A 23,006-nucleotide genomic window follows, 5' to 3' on the forward strand; every position below is an offset into this window, starting at 1 on the left:
AGTAAATCTAGCCTTCCACAAGCAGGTGAACATCATTAGCTGCCACCAGCAGCAACTTTGCACCGTGGTATTTCAAGGGAGGCAGGGAGATGGAGTGAATTACTGCAGAGTGCTGCTTTATAACTGTTCAGCAGCTGAATCTTGAGTGCTTTGGTCATCTTTATAGGTATGGATTAGTTCTTAAAAAACCCTACGAGCTACAATAATGCCACCACCAGTGAATCAGAACTCTGACATCCATGATAGACTCTGCAAAAAATACTGCAGAATCTCGAAAGATGGAATGCAACTTTACACACTGCTTTTAAATGAAGACAGAATATTTGGAAGTGGCTGAATGATTTAAGGAAAGCAGCCAAATCTGCTGATTTAATAGCAGAGCCTGGAATCTACATTTCTGTGGTGTTTTTTTTTTTAAGAGCTGCAGGTGCATATTCCAGGAAGGAGGGTATAACAAGGAAAATGGGACATCTCAAATTTTAGTGATTTTAAGGCCTTAACTGGCACATGGTCAGAGATTAAAGTGAATATGTAATGATTCATTAGACAGTACAGAAGAGTTTTTGCATTGTTACTGATACAGTATTGTATCAGTGTTGTGTTACTGAATTACTGCACCAAAATCAGAGTTGGTTGATAACTTTTCCTCTCTTTATGAAGTGGATTCGATGTGTGTTATCAGTGGCTGTCATTCTTCGTGCAATTTCTCTCAATCCCAACACTACAACAGATTTTACTGCTTATGGAGATACAAATCTCATTAAATAAGAGCTCAAATTGAGGGAAAAAGCAACTGAAAAATATGTGTAACTGTCCCTTAACCACAGAGCTGGGTTGAGAAGGCCTCACCTTAGCAAAGACCCTGTACAAACCCTTTCTTTAGGAGTTCTTTCTTTAACAATATAAAATACTGTGCATGCTAAAAAGACTTAAGTCTCTTCTAGTAAGCAAAATCTAGTGGTCTGGGATCAAACCCACTAGAAATATGGAAAGTAGAAAGCGAGAGAACATGAAGGAGCTGCAAGGACATTAGGTTCACATGTTTATTGGATAGTTTGGTTAAAGTAGTTTTTATCTCAGTGCTCAGAATTCAAGGTAGATTTCAGTAGATATTACAAAATGATTCACCATTGAAATTCTGTTGCTGCAGTGGAAGAACAAGCTCAGGGTGTGTCTGGAATGTATGGTTCTGGTTTCAGTGGTGCATTAATTATTGCTGAATTTAATCTGTTGCAACCTTTGGCTTGCAGAAAAAGCATTTCAGTTCAGAAATCTCTGTGTAGCAGAGAAAGTTGGATTGGTTTGTGAGTAAGCACAGGGGCATTAAATGTGTTCTGGTGATACTCAGTGTTACCAAGAGAATAAGGTTTTAGTGCCTGCATGTTTTAAAGATGGTTTTCAATCACCACAGGACACTTGTATGTCCCTTGATGCATGGCTTGCTTGAACACAAGGACAAACTACAACTTACAGAGCTGTTTGTGTCCTGGAATGATGCAGACTACTGTGTGTCAGCACAATTTCTGTATAATACAATTCTTAAAACTGAAATTTTCCCTTTTTTTTTCCTGAGGTAAGTATGGCAGTGAGGTCAAAGGTTACTTAGGGTTGTAAAAAAGACTTCCTGAAAACTTGATGCCTCCTAATTACTTATCCCATTTTTCTGCTCAGCCCTCCATACCACCTGTGAAGAAAGGCAAGGGCTGATGGAGAGGGCAGCCATAACTTATGTGATGTGAGAAATACCCTGCCTCTTGGAGGCCACTAGAGTGAACATGTAAGAGCCTGCAGATTTCATAAAACTTATTGCATTACTTACATTTAGGTGGGAAGAGACTCTACAGTGCTACAGCCAAAGAGGGATATGGAGACAAATCAGAGTATATTTATCTCAAATCAGAGTGTTGCTTCCACAGGATATAGGTGCTGTAGACCCCAGGGTGCAGCACCAGAGAGCCACTCTCACACATACACACACACACCCCCCTTCTCTCCCCTTCTCCGGTGGGATGAGGGAGAGAATCAGGCCTGACCACTGCTCAGCCGACCACTGCTCAGCAGCCCCCTCCCCTTGTATTCCCCCCTAATTTTACTGCTCAGATGACATCCTGTGATGTGGCGTGTCCCTTTGACCTTCTGGGATCAGCTGTCCTGGCTGTGTCTGCTCCCAACTCCTGACCCCCAGGCTCCTTGCTGGTGGGGTGGTGTGAGAGGCAGAAAAGGCCTTGGCTTTGTGTGAGCCCTGTTCTGCAACTACAAAAACAGCTCTCTACTACCAACACTGTTCCCAGCTACTGCAAAGAAAATTAACTCCATCCCAGCCAAATGCAGCACAGACAGCCAGTGCATATGTAAATACATTTCACTTTCTAGATCAGTTGTAAAACATCAGTTGTGGTTTGAGATCCTTACTGAAGTTCATGTTCTTGAAGGATCTGACATCAAGTGATGGGGTTTTTTTATCACTCATCTGTTTCTGAACCCTCCAAATCAGATGTGTTGGGACTATATTATTTTCTATTGTTCATATTTTGATGAAGAGAGCTAAAAGTTTCCATAGGAATTATCTCCTGCACAGCCTCACTGTTTCTGAATTTTCTTAATTTCTGGTTTTATGTGAAACATATGGGAAGATTCAGCATGAAGTTCCATCTATGCAACAGTTTAGCTCATTAGACATGAATAAATCTTGCTGCTGCAACTTTTTGCAGACCTCCTCTCCTATACTGAGCAGTAAAACTAAGTTATATTAGTTATTATAAAAAGCTTATCTTGGCTTTGCATATTTATAACAAAAGACTTTCAAAATGTCAGCTTAGTTTTTTACAGGTTTGTTAGCTGTCTTGACATCATGGCAGTTTTTGGATGTGACTTTCTCTGGTCCTGCTTCCAACTCCACGTTATGATTTTGTGTGAATTATTCATTCTGGACAGAAGTCCAGAAATTGGTCTGGAATTATAGTCTGTATTATTGTCAAGTCCTCTGAATTAATGCAACATATTAATATAGATACACATGGTTGTCCTGAAGAAAAATGCAAATACCCCTGCAAGCCAACCCCCTGGCTGGCAGCTCCTTGAAATGCCTCCTAAGCCAGAGACTTGCAGAGGCTCCACTGTTGTCAGGAATGAGTGCAGTGGGCAGAAGTTCATTGTCACAGCTCAGACTTGAGTTTCACAAGTGACTTGCTGTGTCCTCCGGGCGACTTGGAGGTGCTCACAAGCCCTGCAGCTGGTAAGAGAGAGTTTGCTGCTGGCAACCAGACCTCGAGCTTACTGCTGTGTGCTGGCTTTGCTTAAGGTGGGCGGGTGGGTGGTGCCCAGCAGCTTTTCCTTTGGTTAGTGCATCACATTCCAGAGAAGAGGATAATCCTGGATCAAGCAACATCTGTTGACAGTGGGTCAAAGTTATACTTAATTCAGGGAAGGGAGAAACGATGTTGCATTGCATTGTTGTGTTGTATTGTGTGAAGGATGTGTTGCATTGTTTTGGACAAGTGTTTTTATCTGGAGACTCCTTGTTAAACCTGGATGACAGCTACTGCAGGTTTGTACCCTCCCAGGCCCCAGCAGCTCCTAGTGCAGAGCAGGCACACAGCCCTGACAAGCAGGTGTTGAGCAATCAGCTGTCTCAGTCTCAGAGCTGCTGCTCCTGTACATCCCTCCAGGGCACACACATGATCCTTCTTGAACTGCTTGCTTGTCTGCTGTGACACTCATGTCTTTCTACATTCAGGCAGGGTCTTTTTTGTACTTATGACTTTTCTGCTACAAAACCTGGAGTTAAAAGGGTTTATTTTGGGGTGCAGGGAAAGTAAACAAAAGTAGTAAATTTGGACAAATGATTATGTTAATGTAATGTGAAAAATAGAGTGGGGTAAAATGGTTGGGAAAATCAAGAATTGATCACTAATGTTGAAAAAATTGTTTCTATTTCAGTGTGTTAGCAGAAAAAGAAACCAGTAACCTGACAGCCAGGGAGGGTGTTTTTTAAAATTATGACTTTTCTTCTACAAAACCTGGAGTTAAAAGGATTTATTTTGGGGTGCAGGGAAAGTTAACAAAAGTAGTAATTTGGACAAATCACTATATGTCAATGTAATGTGAAAAATAGAGCGGGGTAAAATGGTTGGGAAAATCTTCTGTTCAAGAATTGATCACTAATGTTGAAAAAATTGTTTCTATTTCAGTGTGTTAGCAGAAAAAGAAACCAGTAACCTGACAGTTGTATTCTAAATAGATATCGTCAGCAGGAATTGGTAACATTTTAGGTGAAAATAATCTTGATTGTAAAGTTTTTGATTAAGAATTAATTGGTGAATTTGCATTTTTTGTATATGGACCCATAATATTTAAGTTTACATCTAATGAAGTGAATATTTCATATAGCAAATGGACAGTCTGCCTAAAGGCTGAAGTGAGGGAGAGACTTACCCATTTCTATTTTATGAGGCTTTTGGGAAATAGAAGTGACTGTGGTTGTTCCAGACTGGTCTGGCTTGTAATTGCCTGTGAGCAAACATAATGCCAGTATAAATAGCTGGATTTTTTTACAGCTATGGACATCGGAGCACAAAGTTGACAAGGCTCTAAAACACTGATTATAGTTTTGGGGAATATTTTGGAAGGTTTTAATAACCTAAAAAATGTAGCTGAATTCAAAATATTGGGAAATTTGGGTTTGTTTATGGGGTTTGTGTGTTCGTTTTCAGTTGGGGTTTTTTGTTTTTTGATTTATGTTTTAGTTTTTGTAGATTTGGTTTATGAAATTAGTTTTGAAACTTTCAGCTTTCAGCAACTGTTAAATGCCTCATTTGTTCCAATATTGGCTTCTAAATGTGAAAATTGGACTTTGAAGAAAACTTTGTGTTTACAACTTTAGGAAGTACTTTGAGGAAAAAAAATTAAAAATACTTGATTTGTTACTTGCATTTCTTCTGTGTGCTGTTATTGACCTGACAGATTTGGAGCTGGCTCTCTGAAGAGGAACTTCAGTAATTAAAGTATTAGTCCACACAGACAGCAGATGATTAACTTGTGCAATAGTCTTTTTTCGCATGGGTTTGTTTCTCCCTTATCTCTGTGCTGCTTCCAAATCTTTCATGAGAGAACACAGGAAGTGCTGGGTACACACCTAAGTAGGAAACTGCTGCTGCCAGTGCATGCAGGAGGCAGCAGATGAGCCTGACACGTGGTAGGTGCTGTAAGAAGCCCTGGGTGGAGGGGGAGGAATGCACGGAAAGCAGCTTACAGTGGGCAAAGGTGCTGAGGATAAGCCTACAAGGTGTAGCAGCATCTTGAGGAATAGGCTTAGGAAAGGGGGCAGAGATGAGGAAAGATAGGAAGAGGGCTGTGGGCAGCCTGGATAGATAGCTGAACCCTGGTGGTGTGGGACAAGCAGTTCAGCATGGATGTTGGAAGAGGTGAAAATGCAAACAAAGATTTTTGGTGTGTCTTCATGGAAATGAAGATTCATAGTGAGAGTGATGAGAGATGGTCAGACCCTCAAGAGAAGAGTGTGGCTGGAAAGTAGGAACCAGGTGTGGTAAAAATAGAACAGGCACAGTCAAGACCCATTGAAACTAAGGTTCTTCCTACAGAAGTTTCAGGACCAAATGAAGGAAGTGTTGATCTGTAACATTTTTCTCATATGTGATCTTTAGTACTTGAATTTTATTTCTTACTTCTCCTAATTTTAGAACTATAGCTTTTAAAAATTTAAATTTTCATCTATCTCTAGACCTATGCATTTCTGGTTTTCTCTCTTCTTTTCTTTTCTTACCCTACATTGCTTCTCTTTGTTTCAGTCTTTTCAGTACAAATTGTTCACATTGCAGTAGTACCATGAATGGCAAGATACCTCTTCTCAGGAAAGTTTCTTCTCCCGATTCAAGTCATAATCCTTGACATTTTAATTAATTTTGAAAACATTCTTTCTGAGTATTGCTTTGCCAATATTTATTAAAATATTCAAGACCCTATATCCAGAAAAACCCCACTATGCGCCCTTATGCTTTAAAATCAAATAAAGGGGTTAAAGGACCTTTCTCACTTTTTAAAAGCATCTTCTAATATGGATATTTCTCTCTAGGAGTCTATTTACTGGGAAAATATGGGCAGAAGAAAATCAGAGAAATCCAGGAACGAGAGGCAGCTGAGTACATTGCCCAAGCACGAAGGCAGTACCATTTTGAGAGTAATCAGAGGACGTGCAATATGACAGGTAAGATAAGGAAATAGCTACTGGTTTAGATAAGAGGGAGGTATTTGGGGATTTATGCTACATATTGTCAGGATGGAAGAGGAATAAGAAATGTAGGTAAATTCAAAATCTTAATTAAATAATAGTGCATAGAGTTGCTTCACAAATAAAGAAAGTCTGAAGAGTAGAGGACTAAAGGGATTTTAGGGGGCATCTGAACCCTTACCATCAATAAATCCACAAGTATACATGCAGGTTACAATTTTTTGTCACTCCAGGACCCTTTTGCCTTAAACTGCATGTGGTATTGAGGTGTGAAACAGCATTTAGATTCAAACAATACTGAATTTACAGCGGGATTATTTTATTAATTATATCACATTGTTAGTAAGCTGTGTGGAGAACATGGTGGGCAATTTTTAATAAGAAGTATATCAGCCCATCAGTTTCCTACACAGTTGGAAGGTACCTGACTAGCTGGAGAGCAAAAAGCAAAAGTACTTCTTCTTACTGCACAAGCCTTAGGATTTTTGCAAAGGTGGTGACAGAGAAGAATTTTAACAAATTCTTTGTCGTAGTAAATACAGGACATTCAAAATTATTTTTATTAAACAAATCAGGCAATATTTTATTTTTCTATTGAAAATTGTAATGGCTTCCTGTGTGGCTGTAAGTCTAACCTGTTTAACCTGACCAGTTGGTATTTTATTTTAATCTTTTCCATTTTGTACTGCTGGGAGTGATCTTACTGCAAGGATTAGGTTTTTCTTTGCCCTTCTTTGTACAAAGTATCTTATGTTTGGCAGCATGCATTCCTGACAAGATTTTTCATACTTTGTCCTTAGTATTTGTCATGTTTTCCATTTCCTGTTCCTGTGAAGTAACAGCAGATCAGACATTGTTCTGAAAGTAAAGGATTTTTTCCCACTAGCTTTCTGTCATTTATAACATACCTTTCTCAGGTTCTCTTGTTAGAAAAAACAATCATCAGATCTTTTTCTTCTCACTGGGAGAAATGCAGCAGTTTTTTGCCAGATTTTCTTCTGGGGAGTTGGAGGCATGTATATGCAGGATGTAAAGACTCATCTGCAGCTGGAGACAGTAAAAGCACATGGTCATGTAAGGGCAGCATTGTGCCCCAGCTCCTGAGAGGCACACAGGTTATTGCCCTTCTGAGTCCTCCCTGGGTTTCCTATTTTGCTTGTCCTCCCAGCTTTGCCTGTTGAGCAGTGGGATGTACATCCTATAGCAGCTATTGAGGGTGAGCTGAGGATGGGTTTATGTTTTTTTAGTTGATGTTAACAGGTTTTGTTGTTTGGTTTTTTCCTTTTAATAACAGTACTGTCAATGCTTCCAACACTGAGGGATGCCTTAATGCATCAGTTAAACTCTGAGAGTCTCACATCTCTTCTTAAAAATAGGTAAGACTGTCTTAAATGTGTTGAACTCCACTTGTTTTGATGACAGTTTCCTTCAAATTATATAAGGTAGGGAGTATGCAGAATTTTGGTTTAGTCTCCCATTGAATCATTAGTCTTAAGGTATTTTGAAATCACTATGTAAATATTTTGTCATGTTACATGTATTTTGATAGGTATGGCATTTTCCAAAAATTACAGGAAATAATATTTCCATTCAGGTGCTGCAATGAGAGCCATGTTTTTTGTTGAAATGGTTATAAGATGGATAGATAAAAGTACTTGGAGGATCTAGTTCTCTCTTAAATAGAGAAGAGTATTATGACTGAGTATGACTGAGTTGTTGATGCTGTGTTTATAAAAATGTTTATGTAATCTTACCAAGTTCAGACATGAGTAATAGTAGAAAGTATCCAAGATGAGATTACAAGTGCATCTAAGTGATGAGAAGTAATTTTTTAAATTTTATTTTTGACATTGAACAAATAGGGAAATGTCATACATTAACAGAAATGCTTCCCTGTCAGAAAACACCTTGGAATTCCTTACAACTGCAGGGACAAATAGCCTGTTTTTAAATACATAAAGTGCATAATAGAATATCTTAAACCTAAATTGGTTGGTATATGGCACAGAGTAAAAGTGTTATGTAGGCAATTAACCACCGGATTTCTGAGTCACTCTAGACTGTCTTTCTAGTTTACCTCCAGCTAGTTTATTTATACAGCTATAACTTCAGCTGTCCAGCATTTAATAGGTTACCTATTCAGTCACTGCTTTTTTCAGTCCAAAAACTTCCACAGCAGGGCAGCCTAATTTAAAGGGGGAATTGCAGCCTGAATGATGTTTTTATAATAGACTTTGGGTATTTGCAACTGTTATTGAATATTATTTACCCTGAACAACAAGAAATTGGGAAAAGTTGATTTTATTATGATACATAAATGTATTTATCATAATAGCAGTCTTGTTCAATGAAAAATTGTAGATCACCAGATATGTCATCTGAACTGTGCAGCAAATAGTCTGAAAAGTTTGTAATCCTTTGTTCAATGGTGAAGACAAATAATACCTTAGTTTGTTCTCTTAGCAAGCATTCTTTTATCAAGATACACCTGCTGTCTCTAAATTGTCTGACCAATTGAAACAGTGTAGGGGTACATTGATGCACCTCTGAGTTCCAACAATCCTACTGAAAATTGAGATAGGCTTTTTTGTTGTTATTGGTATGCACTTATGAAAACAAAAAAATTTTTAATGCTTGCTACATGCAACATCCTGTAAGCATGGATAGCCATTTAGAGTGGAATTTGTGTCTTAATACTTCTTATTTTATTAACACTGAGGAAGTTTTAACTGGATGCTTGAAAGTTTTGAAGTGAAATGTAGGGAAGGGCAAGTTGTGAAGGCACAGCTAATGGAATCAGCCATCAAAGCTCGCTCCACTTTGAAGTGATTCTTTGAAGAAGCTCTGCTGTGCACGGAGGTATAGATTTCTTTGCTTTCCACTTCCATTTGAGAAGATCAAGCAAACAGCTCCAGACCCTTGAATGCTGTTGTTGACTATACAAAAGAGCAGATGTGGAGATTTACCTTCCTTTCATGTCCCTGAAAATGTATTAGTTTTCTCACATAATCTGTGTCGTGGCTTAACATGACATGTTATGGATCTATGTTATCATATGTTACACATCATATTATGCCTTAGGTAATCTCCTTTAACTAAAAATCCACTCACTTCCTTAAATTTGAGGTGGCCAGTTGTACACTGGGAGTATAAAGTGGCTGAAGTCTTCAGACCTTCAGAGAAATTTTTTAAGAGGGAGCAGCAGCCAAGACCACAGATGTTCTTGCTTGATCTGTCCTCCTCTTTTTAAAGCCCAGTGATTGGAAAAGGTGAAGTCCCTCCTTCTGCAGCCTTGCAGATGTTGCACATCTCCAACCTCTTCAGCACTTAGCTTTACTCCACACCTCTGGTTTCTGTTTGCATTGCCCTTTGCTTCCATAGCAAGAATGGCCTTCCAAATAAATAATTATGAAGTAAAAGTTGAGTTTTGAATAGCAGCTGAGTCTTAGTAAATTGCAGGAGATGAATTGCAGGAGATGAGAAATGAATTTCCACTGTTAGGCTTAATACTTGCAGACTTTAACTGTTATCTGGCTGCTCCTTTACGCTGTAAGCATGAGCTCTAGAAAATGTTTTGACGTAGTACATGCAAGTGTAGTTGGCTGATGATATATTGGCTTCTCTACAGCTCTTCATTCTGCATGAAGAACTTAGCCCTGATAAGTTGCTTTAAGTCCTATTATATTTTTTATATATAGAAATATTACAGTATTTTTTTTACAAAGTCCTTCCTTTGTTTTGTTTTAGCAAAGCTTTAAGAACTTGTATAGAGTAGCTTGCAAAAAGTATGTGAGTTGGTTATATTTGCCATGGATCTATGTATCTCTTTCAGCTACTGTTTATTTAATCTGTCTCTTTAGATTTTAGAGTTGTAGACTTAATAGTTTACTGTATCAGTTTATTTCCATTATTTGATAGTGGTGAACATAAAAAATTTCATTTATGTAAGTGATTGCGTGTTCAAACTAATGCCAAAGCACAAATGTTGTGCCTGTAAAGAGAAATTATTTCTGGTGAGAAGTGCTGGGGTTTGGGTGGTTTTTTTAAATAAACTGGGTTACCATAAAGTATTGGTTAATCTGAACTCTTGGTTCTAAATATTTAAGTGTTGATTCTGATCCTAAGAAATTACCAAATGTTTCCCTAAGTGACTTTTACAATATCTATCTTCCACAATAGACATACAATAGCGATTCTTTACTGACAGTGCTGAACAGATGATAATGGCTGGTGAAAATTTTGGATGGTTGGCTTGCTCTTATTCCAGAATAGTAGTTATAAATATGCAGTGTACTTCAGGCAGTTCAGGTGTATCTGTGCAATCTACAGTCTTGCTTTGTTGACTGCAGAATATAAATTTCTAGGAACTGGTCAGGTCAAAAAGTGAACACGCCTCAACAAAAGAAAAAAAATCAACATGTATTGGTGTGGATGGTGCAAGACTTCTTTGCCATGGATGGTTGTGATCTCTTTGGTTTTGATGATCAAATATGAACTTCAAACACACCAAGCAATGGTAAATCTTACAAGAAAGTAGGACAATGAAATTCTGATCCTGCATTTATTACAACCAGAAAGTTCTGCTGAATGAGTCAACATTAAATATAGAGAGTCAAGGCCCCAGAAAAGAGCACTTTGTACCATCAGTGGTTTTTTCTGACTGCATGCATCACTAAATGCTACATTTATAAATTAATGTTTGAATATCTTTTCTATGCCTTTATAGTGTGTTGTTTATATACTGCTTTCTTGAATGAGATATAGACCTGGGTATGATTTGAGTAATCATGGTAGCTAAATAAGTTTGCCTTAGAGCACTACTGTGTCATTTAACATACTTGTTAATTTCCAAGTAAAATGCAATTCTTAATATTTCCATTTATTTTTCCCACAGGCCAGCAAACAAATTAGAAATCTGGGAGGATTTAAAGATAATAAGTAAGTGGAAATGAAAGATTACATCTGGATAGTAATTTAGTGTAGATTTATAATGTCTTTCACACCACTTAAAACAAACTTTACACTGGGTTGTTTCAGTAGATATGAAGATAGTGTAACACACATGGCAAACCCCCTCCCTGTCCCTACACCCTCAAAGGCTTTTCATGAAGGAATTTTTTTTAGCCCCATGGAGAGTTAGAAGCTCAGAGACCAAGATGAAGAATTCTATTGGCCTTCCTGCTACTCTACTCAATAAAACTTTGTGAGTCCTTCCTGTGTCATTGCAATAAAATGAAGATAGTTCGAAAATTGTATGGTGAATGTAGTAGAAATGCAATCAGAAATGTAGGTCAGCCTTTACATATCCAGCAGTTCCCTCTTTTTGAGCCTGTTGGAGAGAACCACTGTAGCAGTGGACATGAAGCCTTTGGATCATCTTATTTATTGGCTGATGGAAGCAGGGGAAGGGAAGAAAAAAATAAACTCAGATAATTATGTAGTGAAATTCTGCTTTGCTTCCTTTTGGTTTTTTCTCCTTTTCATAACGCCTTTACAGAAACTACTTTTGATCTGACTGCTTTCTTCCATTCTGTATCTTTTAATGATGCTTCTACTATACACCCTCATTACCTACTGGCTGGTAGCTGATGATCATTTTCATTTTCCTTCTTTAGATCTTAGCTGCTTCTGTCTTAGGTAACTCTTTTGACACGCTGCAGTTGTGTCTGAATTGCATGATGAGGGCTAATATATAGACTGAGTATTTCCTGGACTAATGAAGAAAGATGATTTGACACTAAACATTTTCCTTCTGGAACAGCTTGATTTTTGTTTTCTCAAAAGTAACTTGTGTCATGTGTAAAGTGATATTAATATAGGACTCTAAATGGGACACTTAGATGTAGATCCAGCACGTTAGACTCATGACCATCTTGGGTATGTGTTGTGAAAACATGTTATGACAAGTGAGAGAAATGTGACTGCATCTTTAAAAGTAATCAGCCCTTCTGTCCCTTGGAGAGCACTTTTCCCCCTTGACTCACCCCTGTTTCCCAGACTTGGCAGTGCCTGTGTTGTGTCTTCCCAAGGTTTCACACGCAGCATAGTGGCTGTGTACAGCACCTGCATGCTGGTGGTTCTCTTGCGCGTGCAGCTGAACATCATCGGCGGGTACATCTACCTGGATAACGCCGCGCTCGGCAAGAACGGCACGGTAAGTGTCTTGCTTTGCTTCAGAGGCAGGACTTGCACTTCCTTGCAAGGGAAAGGATTGTTTGGTGAGATGAGAAGGGCGTAGCTTAGGACTATTGGAATGAAACCAAGGAAGAGTGGGATACATGGGAGCATTACTGGCAGTGCGATATATTGATGTCCTTTAATAGCATCTAAATTTGGATGATGTGGTGATACTGTTGCTTACCTGAATACCAGCAATATTGGAGAATGCCTTTTGTCTGCATTTGTCTTGCCTAAAGAAGGCTGCTTTCTGTCTAAACACCAACATGAAATTATTTCTTTGCTTTGATTTTTTTGTGAAGTGGTAATACCATATGAATGATTCAAGATGTGTAAGCAAAGGTATATATAATATTAGGTCTTCCTAGTACATACATTAATTTCTCCACTGAACTTTTTCTAGGATTGAAGACAAAAAATATTGTATTTGAAATTTTGACTGTTCACTCCAAAAGATCATCTACCTAAATGTCTGTTGTTGGGGTCAAGCAAGGTAGAAGAGCTGTTTTTGTTGATATAGTGTATCACTACTCAGTAAAAACAGATCACTCCCACAGTAAGCAAACACCCGTTGTAGAGAGTGGGACCTGCAAGTTGCTGAATGGCTCATCTAAAAATAATGGATGCAAGCTGATTAGTTCTCATCTGCCCCCCTGTGATAGCTCCTGCTGAGAGTCAAGGAACAGCATGTCAATGCAGGATGGAGAAGAGCTTTCAATAGGAAGGCCAGAGTTGACTGAGGTAGTGCCTGATTTTGTAAAACCTGAAAAAGCTGTTTTAGAAGGGCAGAATGAGTTTGAACTAGAAATGTTTCCTCTGTTAGTTTCTCATAAAGAAGTGAGTAGACAGAGCTAACTCTGAGGCATACATTGGGACTAACTGGAATCCTGTCTTGGTTTCTGAAAGCTTCTTTTCTGTCAGATAAACTTTTAATAGATTTCAGCATAAATAACTTACTCCACTAGATTTAATTTCTGAGGTGGTGGAGAGTCTAGCTTCACCTGCAATGCAGGTTTTTAAGAGAGTTTCCTTTAGGTGAATGAAAAGTGAAAGATTTTTCTGTGCCACTGAAGATGGAAGATAAATCTGTATAGGTCTGAAGAAAAGAATGCCAGAAGACTTATGACACATACAGGGGTTGATGGGCAGGAAGAGTCAGTACAAAGTTGAAGAGAGTGGGGCAATCTGTTTACTGAAGAGTATTACAAAGATTAAGGAAATTATTTTTGAAATTGTTTTTGCATTGTTCTCTACTGTTGACATGTTACAGAACTGTTGGTTTTTTCCCCCCCACAGACACCACTAGCACCCCCTGAAGTCCAGCAGCAATATTTATCAAGCATTCAGCACCTTTTAGGAGATGGTATGGTGGTTATTAAGAGCTAACTACACTTACAAAATTCTGCTTTTTTTGGGACTTGAGCAAATCATTGGAATAATTTTTACTTTCTTCCTTTTAGGACTGACTGAGTTAATAACGATTGTTAAACAAGCTGTGCATAAAGTTTTTGGAAGGTAAGAGCCTGTATTTCTCTGTGGTTAGCTCTTAAGTTATATTGTGATGACTGTTCCCAAAATAAAGAGTTTTATAAGAATTAGGGGGAAACAAAAGCAGGCATATTGACTTTTTCAAAACAATGCTTTTATTATAGCAGGCTGTGTCTGCCAGTGCAAACCCATGTAGCTGACTGGAATTTTGTTACTTGTAAACATGTTATTGGTAGAAAGAGAAAGCAGCATTACTCATTTTGCAATCAAAACCGTGATCTTTTTCCTTTCCAGTATTTCCCTTAAGCAGACCCTGTCTCTTCTGGAACTGGAACAGAAACTTAAAGATATCAGGGAAGTAGTGGAACATAAAGATTCGGATCAGATTGCATCTTATTCTCCCTTATGTCATTATCTGATGCCAGATGAAGAAAACCCTTTGGCCAGCCAGGTACTTGACTCAATTCTTTTCATCTTTTTTCATTCTGCTTTTCTTTTGGAATTTTTTTGGAGAAGGAAGGGTGCATAACAGTCGTCCAGTATACCATGGCATCTGTGTCTTCAATAAATGGCAAAGCCTCTTCCGTCATAAATCAAATGGCCTTATCTCTTTCATCTAGACACAGTTGTATTTTCTTCAGATTTGATAGAAAACAAGTGTCACCCTCAGAATGTCAGCTTTGTGCTCAGAAATGCAGCCCAGTTACTGCCTTTAGCCTGTGAAAGAAGCTGTGACACAGCACAGCTTAACTCGGCCCTAAGATAAATTGTGTCATCCACACTTGTGTACCAGCAATATTCATGGAGTGTTGGAGCATCTCGGCTGGTGCACAAGAGAATGCTGTGCTGGAGTCCTTTGGGCTGAAAAATGAACTGGACTCAAGAGAAAAGTGTATCTAATCTCAGTTGCAACATTAATTTCTTGAATTTTGTGAAGGTGTTTGTCTCCATCTACACCATGGGCTGGAGAAAACTCATTCTTCACTTGGTGTTACACTGGTGTAATGAGGAAACCTGGGCCTCAGCATGTGGCTACATGCACTTATTGCTTTAACTTTATCTGATACCCTGGGATGATTTCAGTACTGAAGGTCAGAATTGGAAAAATTACTTCCTCAAACAATCTGGTATTTCCAGCTAGTATTGTTTTTAGTTAAAAATCCTACAGTGACCATTTAAAACACAAATTGTAAAGAATCTGATTTACAACAATATTTTCTTTTATATTTGACTTGTACTTTTATCTTGACTTAATTCCGTGATACTCTACTTTCTTATTTCTGCTCTTATGGTTGCTGATGGCACTTGCTAATAGTATCTGTCTTTGGTTTTTCCAGGCCTGTGGACTCACAGAAAGAGACATTGCTACAATTAAATTACTGAATGAAACTAGAGATATGCTAGAAAGGTATAGAGAAATATGCTGTATTCACATTAAACTCCTCCTCTATTGTTTATGTAAGACAATTACTTCCATACAGAAAGCTGACAACTTTTCATTTGAGAAACGTGACTATTCTGCACTAAATTTTTCTATTTATCAGTTGTAGGCTGGGATTTTCAAAACTTGTGAGCTCTGAAAGTTTTAAATAAATAATGCTGCCTTAATGAGATACCCAGGATGTCCTTGGCAATCAGACCTATTATCTCTTCCTTACCCACTCTGTAGTAATGTAGGAACAGAGGAGTACTTCTCTTCTGCTAAAGCAGGGTAAATTGAAAGTAATTTTATTGGATTTGCTTGCTTTGATAAAGTGAACACCAGTTTTGGCTTATTGGAATTTATTTTTAATGCATGGTTTTGAATGTGGTTGTACCAGAATGCTGGTAAAAGTGAGGCTCCTATAATAAACATAGAATATGAGGAAATTGAGACAAATGTCAAACTATTCTTACAGTTTAGCTGCTGGGGATGTGAGGCACTTCAAGGTTAAGTCTCTTCTGTGTTATTACTTAGTAAGAAATAGAAGTGAGGAATGTTTCAGGTTTATCTGAGTTTTAGTAACCTTAGGATAGAGTTCAGGTTCTTGAGGGAGTTGGTGTTTCATGAGGTGGCAATGCTAGTGGCATTTGTCTGGCTCACACATTACCCATGCGGGGAGGCACACCTGTAGCACTGAACACTTGCAGGGCTTTTTAGTTGGAAAAAAACGAAACCCAAGAATAAAACCTTTTTTTTTTCTATTATTCTTTCTTTTCAGTCCAGACTTCAGTACAGTTTTGAGCACATGTTTAAATAGAGGATTCAGTCGACTGCTGGACAACATGGCAGAATTTTTTAGACCTACTGAAAAGGACCTTTCTCAAAACAGCTCTGTAAATAGGTAAATGTTTTCATTTGTTGTGGTTCTTATGTCAGTAATGCTTTGGGTTTGTAGTGAATTCCAAAAAGGCTCTTGATTTTCCTGCCTTCTTGGAGTTCTTGTGCTGGAAATATTGTTCTGCTTCTTACTCTTTAAGGATCACTGGGTTCTCCTCACTGTGGCCAAGTAGGCGGCTGGGAGGATTCATGTTTCCTCCCACCCATGAAATCACTCAAATTAGGTGATGTTCTTTCCCACCTTTACTTGCATTCCTAGAAGTAGAGATCAGATGACCTGTACCCACTTCTTGCCTGAGCACAGTACAGGCAGGCTGCCTTTTGGCCCGGGGAGGATTCACCTTCTGGTGGTGACTCCTGACAGATGTGCCCAGTGAGGCTGTGAGAAGGAGAGCCCTCCCTCCCCTGCAGCCCATGAGCTCCAAGCACCCCAGCCTCCATCAGTTCCTGTGGCTCTCAGGGAAGGGGGGTGGGCATTTTCCTGATCCTCCAGTGACAGGGAGCCAGAGCTGCCATGGAGCTTCAGGTTTCCCTGGCATGCAGATAAAATGCAGTAACATGTAGGATTTTGTACATCCTCCTAGAAGAATGTTTAAATATAGCTTTTAATCTGAGGTTAACTTGTGTTTTAAGCAGTGTGGTGAGAGCATTACAAATCCAAAAGCTGAGTTCAAATCCTTGAAATAATCTTTCTCAAATATTAAAATTAAAACCTGGAATGATAACTGGGTTTATGTATGTTTATTGTAGTAACTTGGCTTTCAGAGAGTTATGTTTTAATTTAAATACATACTATTTACATCACTTAAAATAATTGATTATATTACCCCAAAGTCTGTAGTTTGGCTCTCTGCCTAAGTCTAGTTGAGTTTGAAATAGTATGAAATTGTAGACAGGCACTTCTATGACCTGTCTACTTACATACACATGCAATGACTCTGACTAAACCATAATACTCTTGCATGAGAAGCAAGTGTGAAACTGCAATAGGAACATGGACTGGAATTGAATTAGTACTGCTGTATATTAAAGGAAAACCTTGATATGGAGAAAAAACCCTTCATCCATACATTTAATTTGCAGTCTTTCACTTCTTATTTTTAAGTGGTAATTACTTAGAATTCTGTAATCACAGTTTAGTGGCTTCATCTGTGTCTGTGCAGGTCAGTATTTTTTGTTCTTTCCTAGTCTTTCCAGTGTCAGTCTTCCTTTAGCCAAGATAATTCCAATAATAAATGGACAGATCCATTCAGTATGCAGTGAAACACCCAGTCACTTTGTTCAGGTAAGAATCTGCCTTATTTACAGTATCCCAAGTAAAATCATGAAATTAATGTTGTAAATTTCTTTTTAATAATTTGTTTCATTTCAGTGGCTTTAAAAAAATAAATTGAAAACAGTTGCCATAACAAACTTTTTGTCAATTGATATCTTCCAAAAATACACAGTTTTTCTAAAACTTTCTTCTGCTGAACCATGCAGAAGCACAAACTTTTGGCCTTGGTTCTACTTGCAGGTCTGCTCCTAAACCTTTCTAAAGCAAGAAGTTTGAGCTGTGCCTGTGGGAGTGCCTTTCTTAGGAATTCTGTACTGCAGTACAGGCAGAATAGTGGGGAATGTGTTTGATTAAGGAAGTTTATTTTATGCATTTCTTCCAGGACCTGTTGATGATGGAACAAGTGAAAGACTTTGCTGCTAATGTTTATGAAGCTTTTAGTACCCCTCAGCAACTAGAGAAATGACCTGCACATTTTTACAAATGGATGATGTATTTATAACAAATCCCTGGTGACTACTGATGAGACTTGGGTTAATTTTATAATGGTGTAGGAGTGGCAGACCAGCAGAAAGAGCACTCCGAGGAAAGTGGGAGTGAGCCTATATTTTCTTCTAACCAAATTATACTTCACCCATTAAAAATATTCTTGTTGAAAGAAACATCATAAGTGAAGACTTTTCTATTTAAAAAGTGGTTAAACTCTTCTGTAATTCCTTGGATTATTTTTTATTGCATCTAAAAGGCATCTGGTGGCAGTATTACAGCAAGTTACTAAAAAAGCCATTTTTTTGCCTGGGCTGTGTAAGTTTGGGGAAGAACTAATGATAGTGATCTAAGAATAGCACAGAGCAGCAAAATGAAGTAATGCTTTTTTCTTCTTCTTCCCCCGGATTTTTCTTTCTATGAAGTAAATATTTTTGCCCTTAACTTTACAAATCTTGTTCCAAAGTCTCTCATTCTTCAGAAAGCCTTTGCCAATGGATGCATGTTCCCCTTGAACAAGCTGGGGGTCTGCTCTCTCTGTTACTTAATACTAAAGGAATGTGGTTTTTTAGACATACTCTTGTTTATGCTGTTCAAACAGCTACACTGTACACATTACCTTGTAAATATTTTATCTTAATTTGTATTAATTTTGAGCCCAATTGTCTGTATTGTAATAAAATATTTTAATGTATAATTTGTGTCTGTATTAACATTACTGGGGAGGAGAATAACCTGACCTATCCAATCAACTCACAATCCTGACAGAGTTGAAAGAATAAATTTAACTTATACAGTACTAATGTTGCACTCACAAACATTACTCAGGGAAAATCAACCTTCAATCTTTACACTGAAACAGAAATAATTCATGCTTTTTGTTGTCCTTTTTCTTCTCCTCTTTGCAAGTTTCACCTTGTGTGTCTAGCCCTACAAATCATGACACATGATGAGTTTGGAAATTTTTCAAGTTGGATGCAGTCTACTCTCTGCTTAAAATGTTGTCTCTTTGCCAAAGTTGAAGATCCCTAGCAACTCGTGATTATTTCTCTTTTTCAAGAGTTACTCACTGAAGTATATGTTTTGTCCACAGAAGGCACCCTGGTAACTGTGTATAAACAAAGGCTGTAAACAAAAGGCAGGTTTTATGCCATGTAAAATTATACAAAATATAAAACCCAACCCTCTCCCAGTTTACCTGGATGGATGGATGGAGTTACTCAAGAATAGGTACATGTAAAATTAATGACTTCCATGATAAGAAATTATGATGTACATATGCATTGCCTGTATGCATTTATGATGAATTCCAACCCTTACAGGCTTCTTCTTGCAGACATTACCCTATTCAGCTGAAACTGCCAGCTACCACTAGCTAAACACAGCTGGAAAAGGACATTCTTTTCTCTAAAACTGTCAGGTTTTACTGTGCAGTTTTGTGGAAGGTAAATTTCATGCATTAAAGAGGGTGTACAACTGACTTATGTGCATTTGATTACCGGCTTGAGCTTTAGTCTCTTTTGTCTCTGAAAGTCTATGCCCGTTTCCCCCCACCTCATTCTTCACATAACTTGGCCAGAAACTGACTAAACCAAGTTTCCAGGTCAAGGTAACTGCTCAGTGTTTCACACAAGCCCAGAGAAACAAACTGTGTGCAGAGGATCAATTATCTAGTGCTAGACTTTGTGAGGTTTGTTCCATTCCATCCTTTAGTAACAGCCCACCTCTCATAGCAAAAGTGAATTTATTGGTCTTTCTCAGTCAAACAAGTTTAAAACCAGTGATAGGAAAGCGCAAAGCATTAGCAATCCCTGCTAGCCAGGACTCCAGCAGTGTATAGCTCAGTCTACATGAGTCAGTTGTAAGGTCCAGCCCCACTGACATGGCATTTGCTGAGGAGTCAATTGAGGTAGAGCAATAACCATTCCCTTTTCTCCCAGGGCAACCCATTTCAGCAGCTCCCTGTATCCAGCCAGCTTCACCTAAAATAGAAACACACACTGTAGTTAGAACAGCGCCTTTTCAAAGTACCTATAAGTGCAATATTGACAAAATAATTATTGATCCGTAGCTACCTTACCAAGTATCCTAAAAATGCCACTTATCAACAAATGAGTGATAATTATTAAAGATAATGGGAAAGCATATGCAAGTAATCATGCAAGTGAAAAAGCTACTCATGTTGGGTCTTGAGAAGGACTTAGGGCCATAGAAAGTGAACAAACACCTCCTGGAAGCATTTGGAGTAGGATTTGTTTCATTTCAGTGGCTTTAAAAAATAAATTGAAAACAGTCTAATTGAAAGTCTAATTGAAAATCAGGTCTAAGCAGAGATCTAGCAGCCACAGTACAGAGCTTTGCATCCCCTGTTTCCATTCAGCCTGCTTCCCATGGTGAAACTTGTCTTGAATGAGCATGACTTTGTTACAGAAGGCAGCTGGGTATCTCAGAGAAAGCTGATCTGAAGAACTAAAAACCACATATGTTGATCTTGTCACTTACTCCAGCTGGTGACCTGCTGGAGTAGCTGCAGACCAGTCTCTGCTGCTGAGGAACAATAGTGCACTAGTGCACATAGAGTGTACCTTCCCCCTAAAATTCCAGAAGCATCTCCATCACTTCTGAAATGACTCCTCCTCCCCTATGACAGAGCTGTCTTGGCACCAGTCAGACTACTTTCATATGGAACCAGACCAGAGGGGGCAGCCCGAGAAACACTCCTAATGCATTTCAGCAGCAAATGGACATGCAGTGCATGAGACCAGAGCAGAGTTAAGCCAAAGTGAATCTGTCCTTAAATGCACAGAGTTGATACCAACTTCTGCTTTCATTGGGTTACTTGCTACTTGCCAGTGTAGGTGTGGTATCACTGTCCTCATCTTCTGACATCCATTTGGTATAAGATGCACATCTAGGGTAACACTGATTGCTCTTCAGCCTCCCTGGGCAACAAAAACCTCTGTGTACATTCCCTTCCTGCAAGGCTTTGACAAACAACTGCACCACTACAGCAACTCCGGTATCACCAAAGTCATGAGGACAGCTACTTCTAAAGAAAAGTCATGCTGAGTTAGGAGTCTACACAGGAAACAGGAGGGGTGGCACAGTTTTTCCCCTGCTCCTTGGCCTCTTTGTGATTCTTATTTTGCAAGATAAAATGTATCCCAGCAACATCTCAGTCTGACTTTGTTGGATAAGAAATGTCCCACTGAGAGGACTGTGACAAGGAGGTCCCAGAAAGAAAACAAACATTTTGCTGGGTCTCTTCCAAAGTACTCTGTCCTAAGAGCTATGCATTCCCAAAGATGCCAGAAACTTAAATAAACAAGATGGAATATGACACATCCTAGAAGGAGGGGAGGGGTGGTGTGTGCACTTTTTACCTGTGTTTCTCCAAGCTTAGCCCGTGGCTCACCAAGTTCCAGAATCCCAGAGACTGGCCAGTTAAGGAAGATAGCATTGACTTTCTCTTCTTTAGGGGTGAAAGTGTACCTGGTTAGAAATGGGGACCAAAAAGGCAGGTCAGCTTTTCCTTGTAAATCTTTAGAAGTGATATATAAGAGTGCTTTCAAGATTGGAAAAATGGATTAGAAAAGTCAGGATTAATTACATTTTCACACACATAACCACCTGGTCAGATGAATTATGCCCTTTAATAAAGTGCTGTTCCTTGACAATTTGTTTCAACAAACTAGAGGTAATGAAAACTATTAAAGAACTGAATTCAGAGGTAAACATCTGTGGTAACTTTGGCACACTGTATCAACTCAGCCATGTAGGAAGCAGATACTTGCAGGATGGGGAATAGTTAACAGATAACTTACATTCAGAAAAACATGGTAACTATGTTAACTATACACTAACATGCAGACTAGAAGCATTTAATAACAGTATGAGCAACAGCCCATCTATACACTAACATGCAGACTAGAAGCATTTAATAACAGTATGAGCAACAGAGTTTCCACTTTGCATAGCTAGTTTTTAAAAATACTATTTTCATCACTATGCCAATGGAAATCTTGTGGCATTCCTCTGAAACATCCCTCCCTCCTTCCTATTTAGTTACAGTTTTTTATTGCTCTTAAAAGGGATTTTACTAAACAGTCAACAGTTCAGCATTTCCAGGCTAAAGCCAGATGGCCAAACACCCACTGAGACAAGAGGGCCAAGACCAGACCCCTGATGGATCATTAAGGTGTTAAGAGAAGCTACAAGTAAAAAGGGCACAGGGAAGACCAGAGACTGACTGTATTTAGTGACCAAATAATTGCTGTTATCTTCCCACTTTCTATCTAAACATCAAGTGACATTGAGTATTCCTTTGTTCAGATAAACACTTCTTAGCAATCTTGTATTTCCAGATTTTTTTTCATTTCTGTTGCCCGCTAGAAGCCAACAGAATTACCTAACAAATTAGCCTACACCAAGAAGCAAAAGACTGCCAAAGAAATGCTTACAGCTTTCTTTTCAGCCTCAGCATCATCCCAAAACTAGCCTCTACCTACAGCTTTATACACATTTTAGATGCAGTTACTTACACTAACAAAAGCATTCATTCCTTCACCACATACAAACTAAGACAGTGATTTCTGTAGCATCAAGTCATTAGGGATTGCATAGCTTCACATAACATTAGTGCTGCTTTCCAGAGCCTGCATTTTTTTTCAGGAGCCTTACCAGACTCCAGGTGTGACAGTGTCGTTCTGTGCTCTCCATGGCTTCGTTCCATAGATGGCCTCTCCATTGACCTTCAGCCAGGAGCCCACCTGCCTCAGGCGCTCCTCAAACACAACAGCGATGCGGCCGTCGTGGGTGGGCCCAATGTTCATCAGGAGATTTCCTCCACAGGACACTGTTTCTGCAAGTTGCTGAAGTGTTTTTAAACACACAGAGCATATGGTTATAAGTACTGAAATCACATACTTGAAGTACTTTCTGAGGCCTGCTGTACTGCTTCAGAATGATGAACAATATGAGTTATGCTACTGCTGCATGCTGAGACTTTGGGA

General features: G+C 38.7%; 2 protein-coding genes across 2 annotated transcripts in view; one reads left to right on the plus strand and one right to left on the minus strand.

Moving 5' to 3' along the window:
* PEX3 (peroxisomal biogenesis factor 3) overlaps nucleotides 1-18,691 on the plus strand; it is a 20,902-nt gene extending 2,211 nt beyond the window's left edge. The window contains exons 2-12 of the mRNA XM_039706948.1: nucleotides 6,092-6,223; nucleotides 7,542-7,623; nucleotides 11,142-11,185; nucleotides 12,277-12,401; nucleotides 13,721-13,787; nucleotides 13,885-13,939; nucleotides 14,207-14,363; nucleotides 15,250-15,320; nucleotides 16,114-16,236; nucleotides 17,421-17,517; nucleotides 17,891-18,691. Of these exons, the coding sequence (XP_039562882.1) occupies nucleotides 6,092-6,223; nucleotides 7,542-7,623; nucleotides 11,142-11,185; nucleotides 12,277-12,401; nucleotides 13,721-13,787; nucleotides 13,885-13,939; nucleotides 14,207-14,363; nucleotides 15,250-15,320; nucleotides 16,114-16,236; nucleotides 17,421-17,517; nucleotides 17,891-17,974 (1,037 nt within the window). The 3' untranslated portion in view covers nucleotides 17,975-18,691. The remainder of the gene's footprint in view (nucleotides 1-6,091; nucleotides 6,224-7,541; nucleotides 7,624-11,141; nucleotides 11,186-12,276; nucleotides 12,402-13,720; nucleotides 13,788-13,884; nucleotides 13,940-14,206; nucleotides 14,364-15,249; nucleotides 15,321-16,113; nucleotides 16,237-17,420; nucleotides 17,518-17,890) is intronic.
* The window catches only part of FUCA2 (alpha-L-fucosidase 2), a 13,972-nt gene continuing 9,397 nt past the window's right edge, over nucleotides 18,432-23,006 (minus strand). The window contains exons 5-7 of the mRNA XM_039706947.1: nucleotides 22,675-22,865; nucleotides 21,378-21,486; nucleotides 18,432-19,976 (exon numbers count right to left, since the gene is read on the minus strand). Of these exons, the coding sequence (XP_039562881.1) occupies nucleotides 19,836-19,976; nucleotides 21,378-21,486; nucleotides 22,675-22,865 (441 nt within the window). The 3' untranslated portion in view covers nucleotides 18,432-19,835. The remainder of the gene's footprint in view (nucleotides 19,977-21,377; nucleotides 21,487-22,674; nucleotides 22,866-23,006) is intronic.

Source organism: Passer montanus, unplaced genomic scaffold (genome assembly GCF_014805655.1).
Source record: "Passer montanus isolate IOZ18808 unplaced genomic scaffold, ASM1480565v1 scaffold2, whole genome shotgun sequence".
Taxonomy (NCBI): Eukaryota; Metazoa; Chordata; class Aves; order Passeriformes; family Passeridae; genus Passer; species Passer montanus.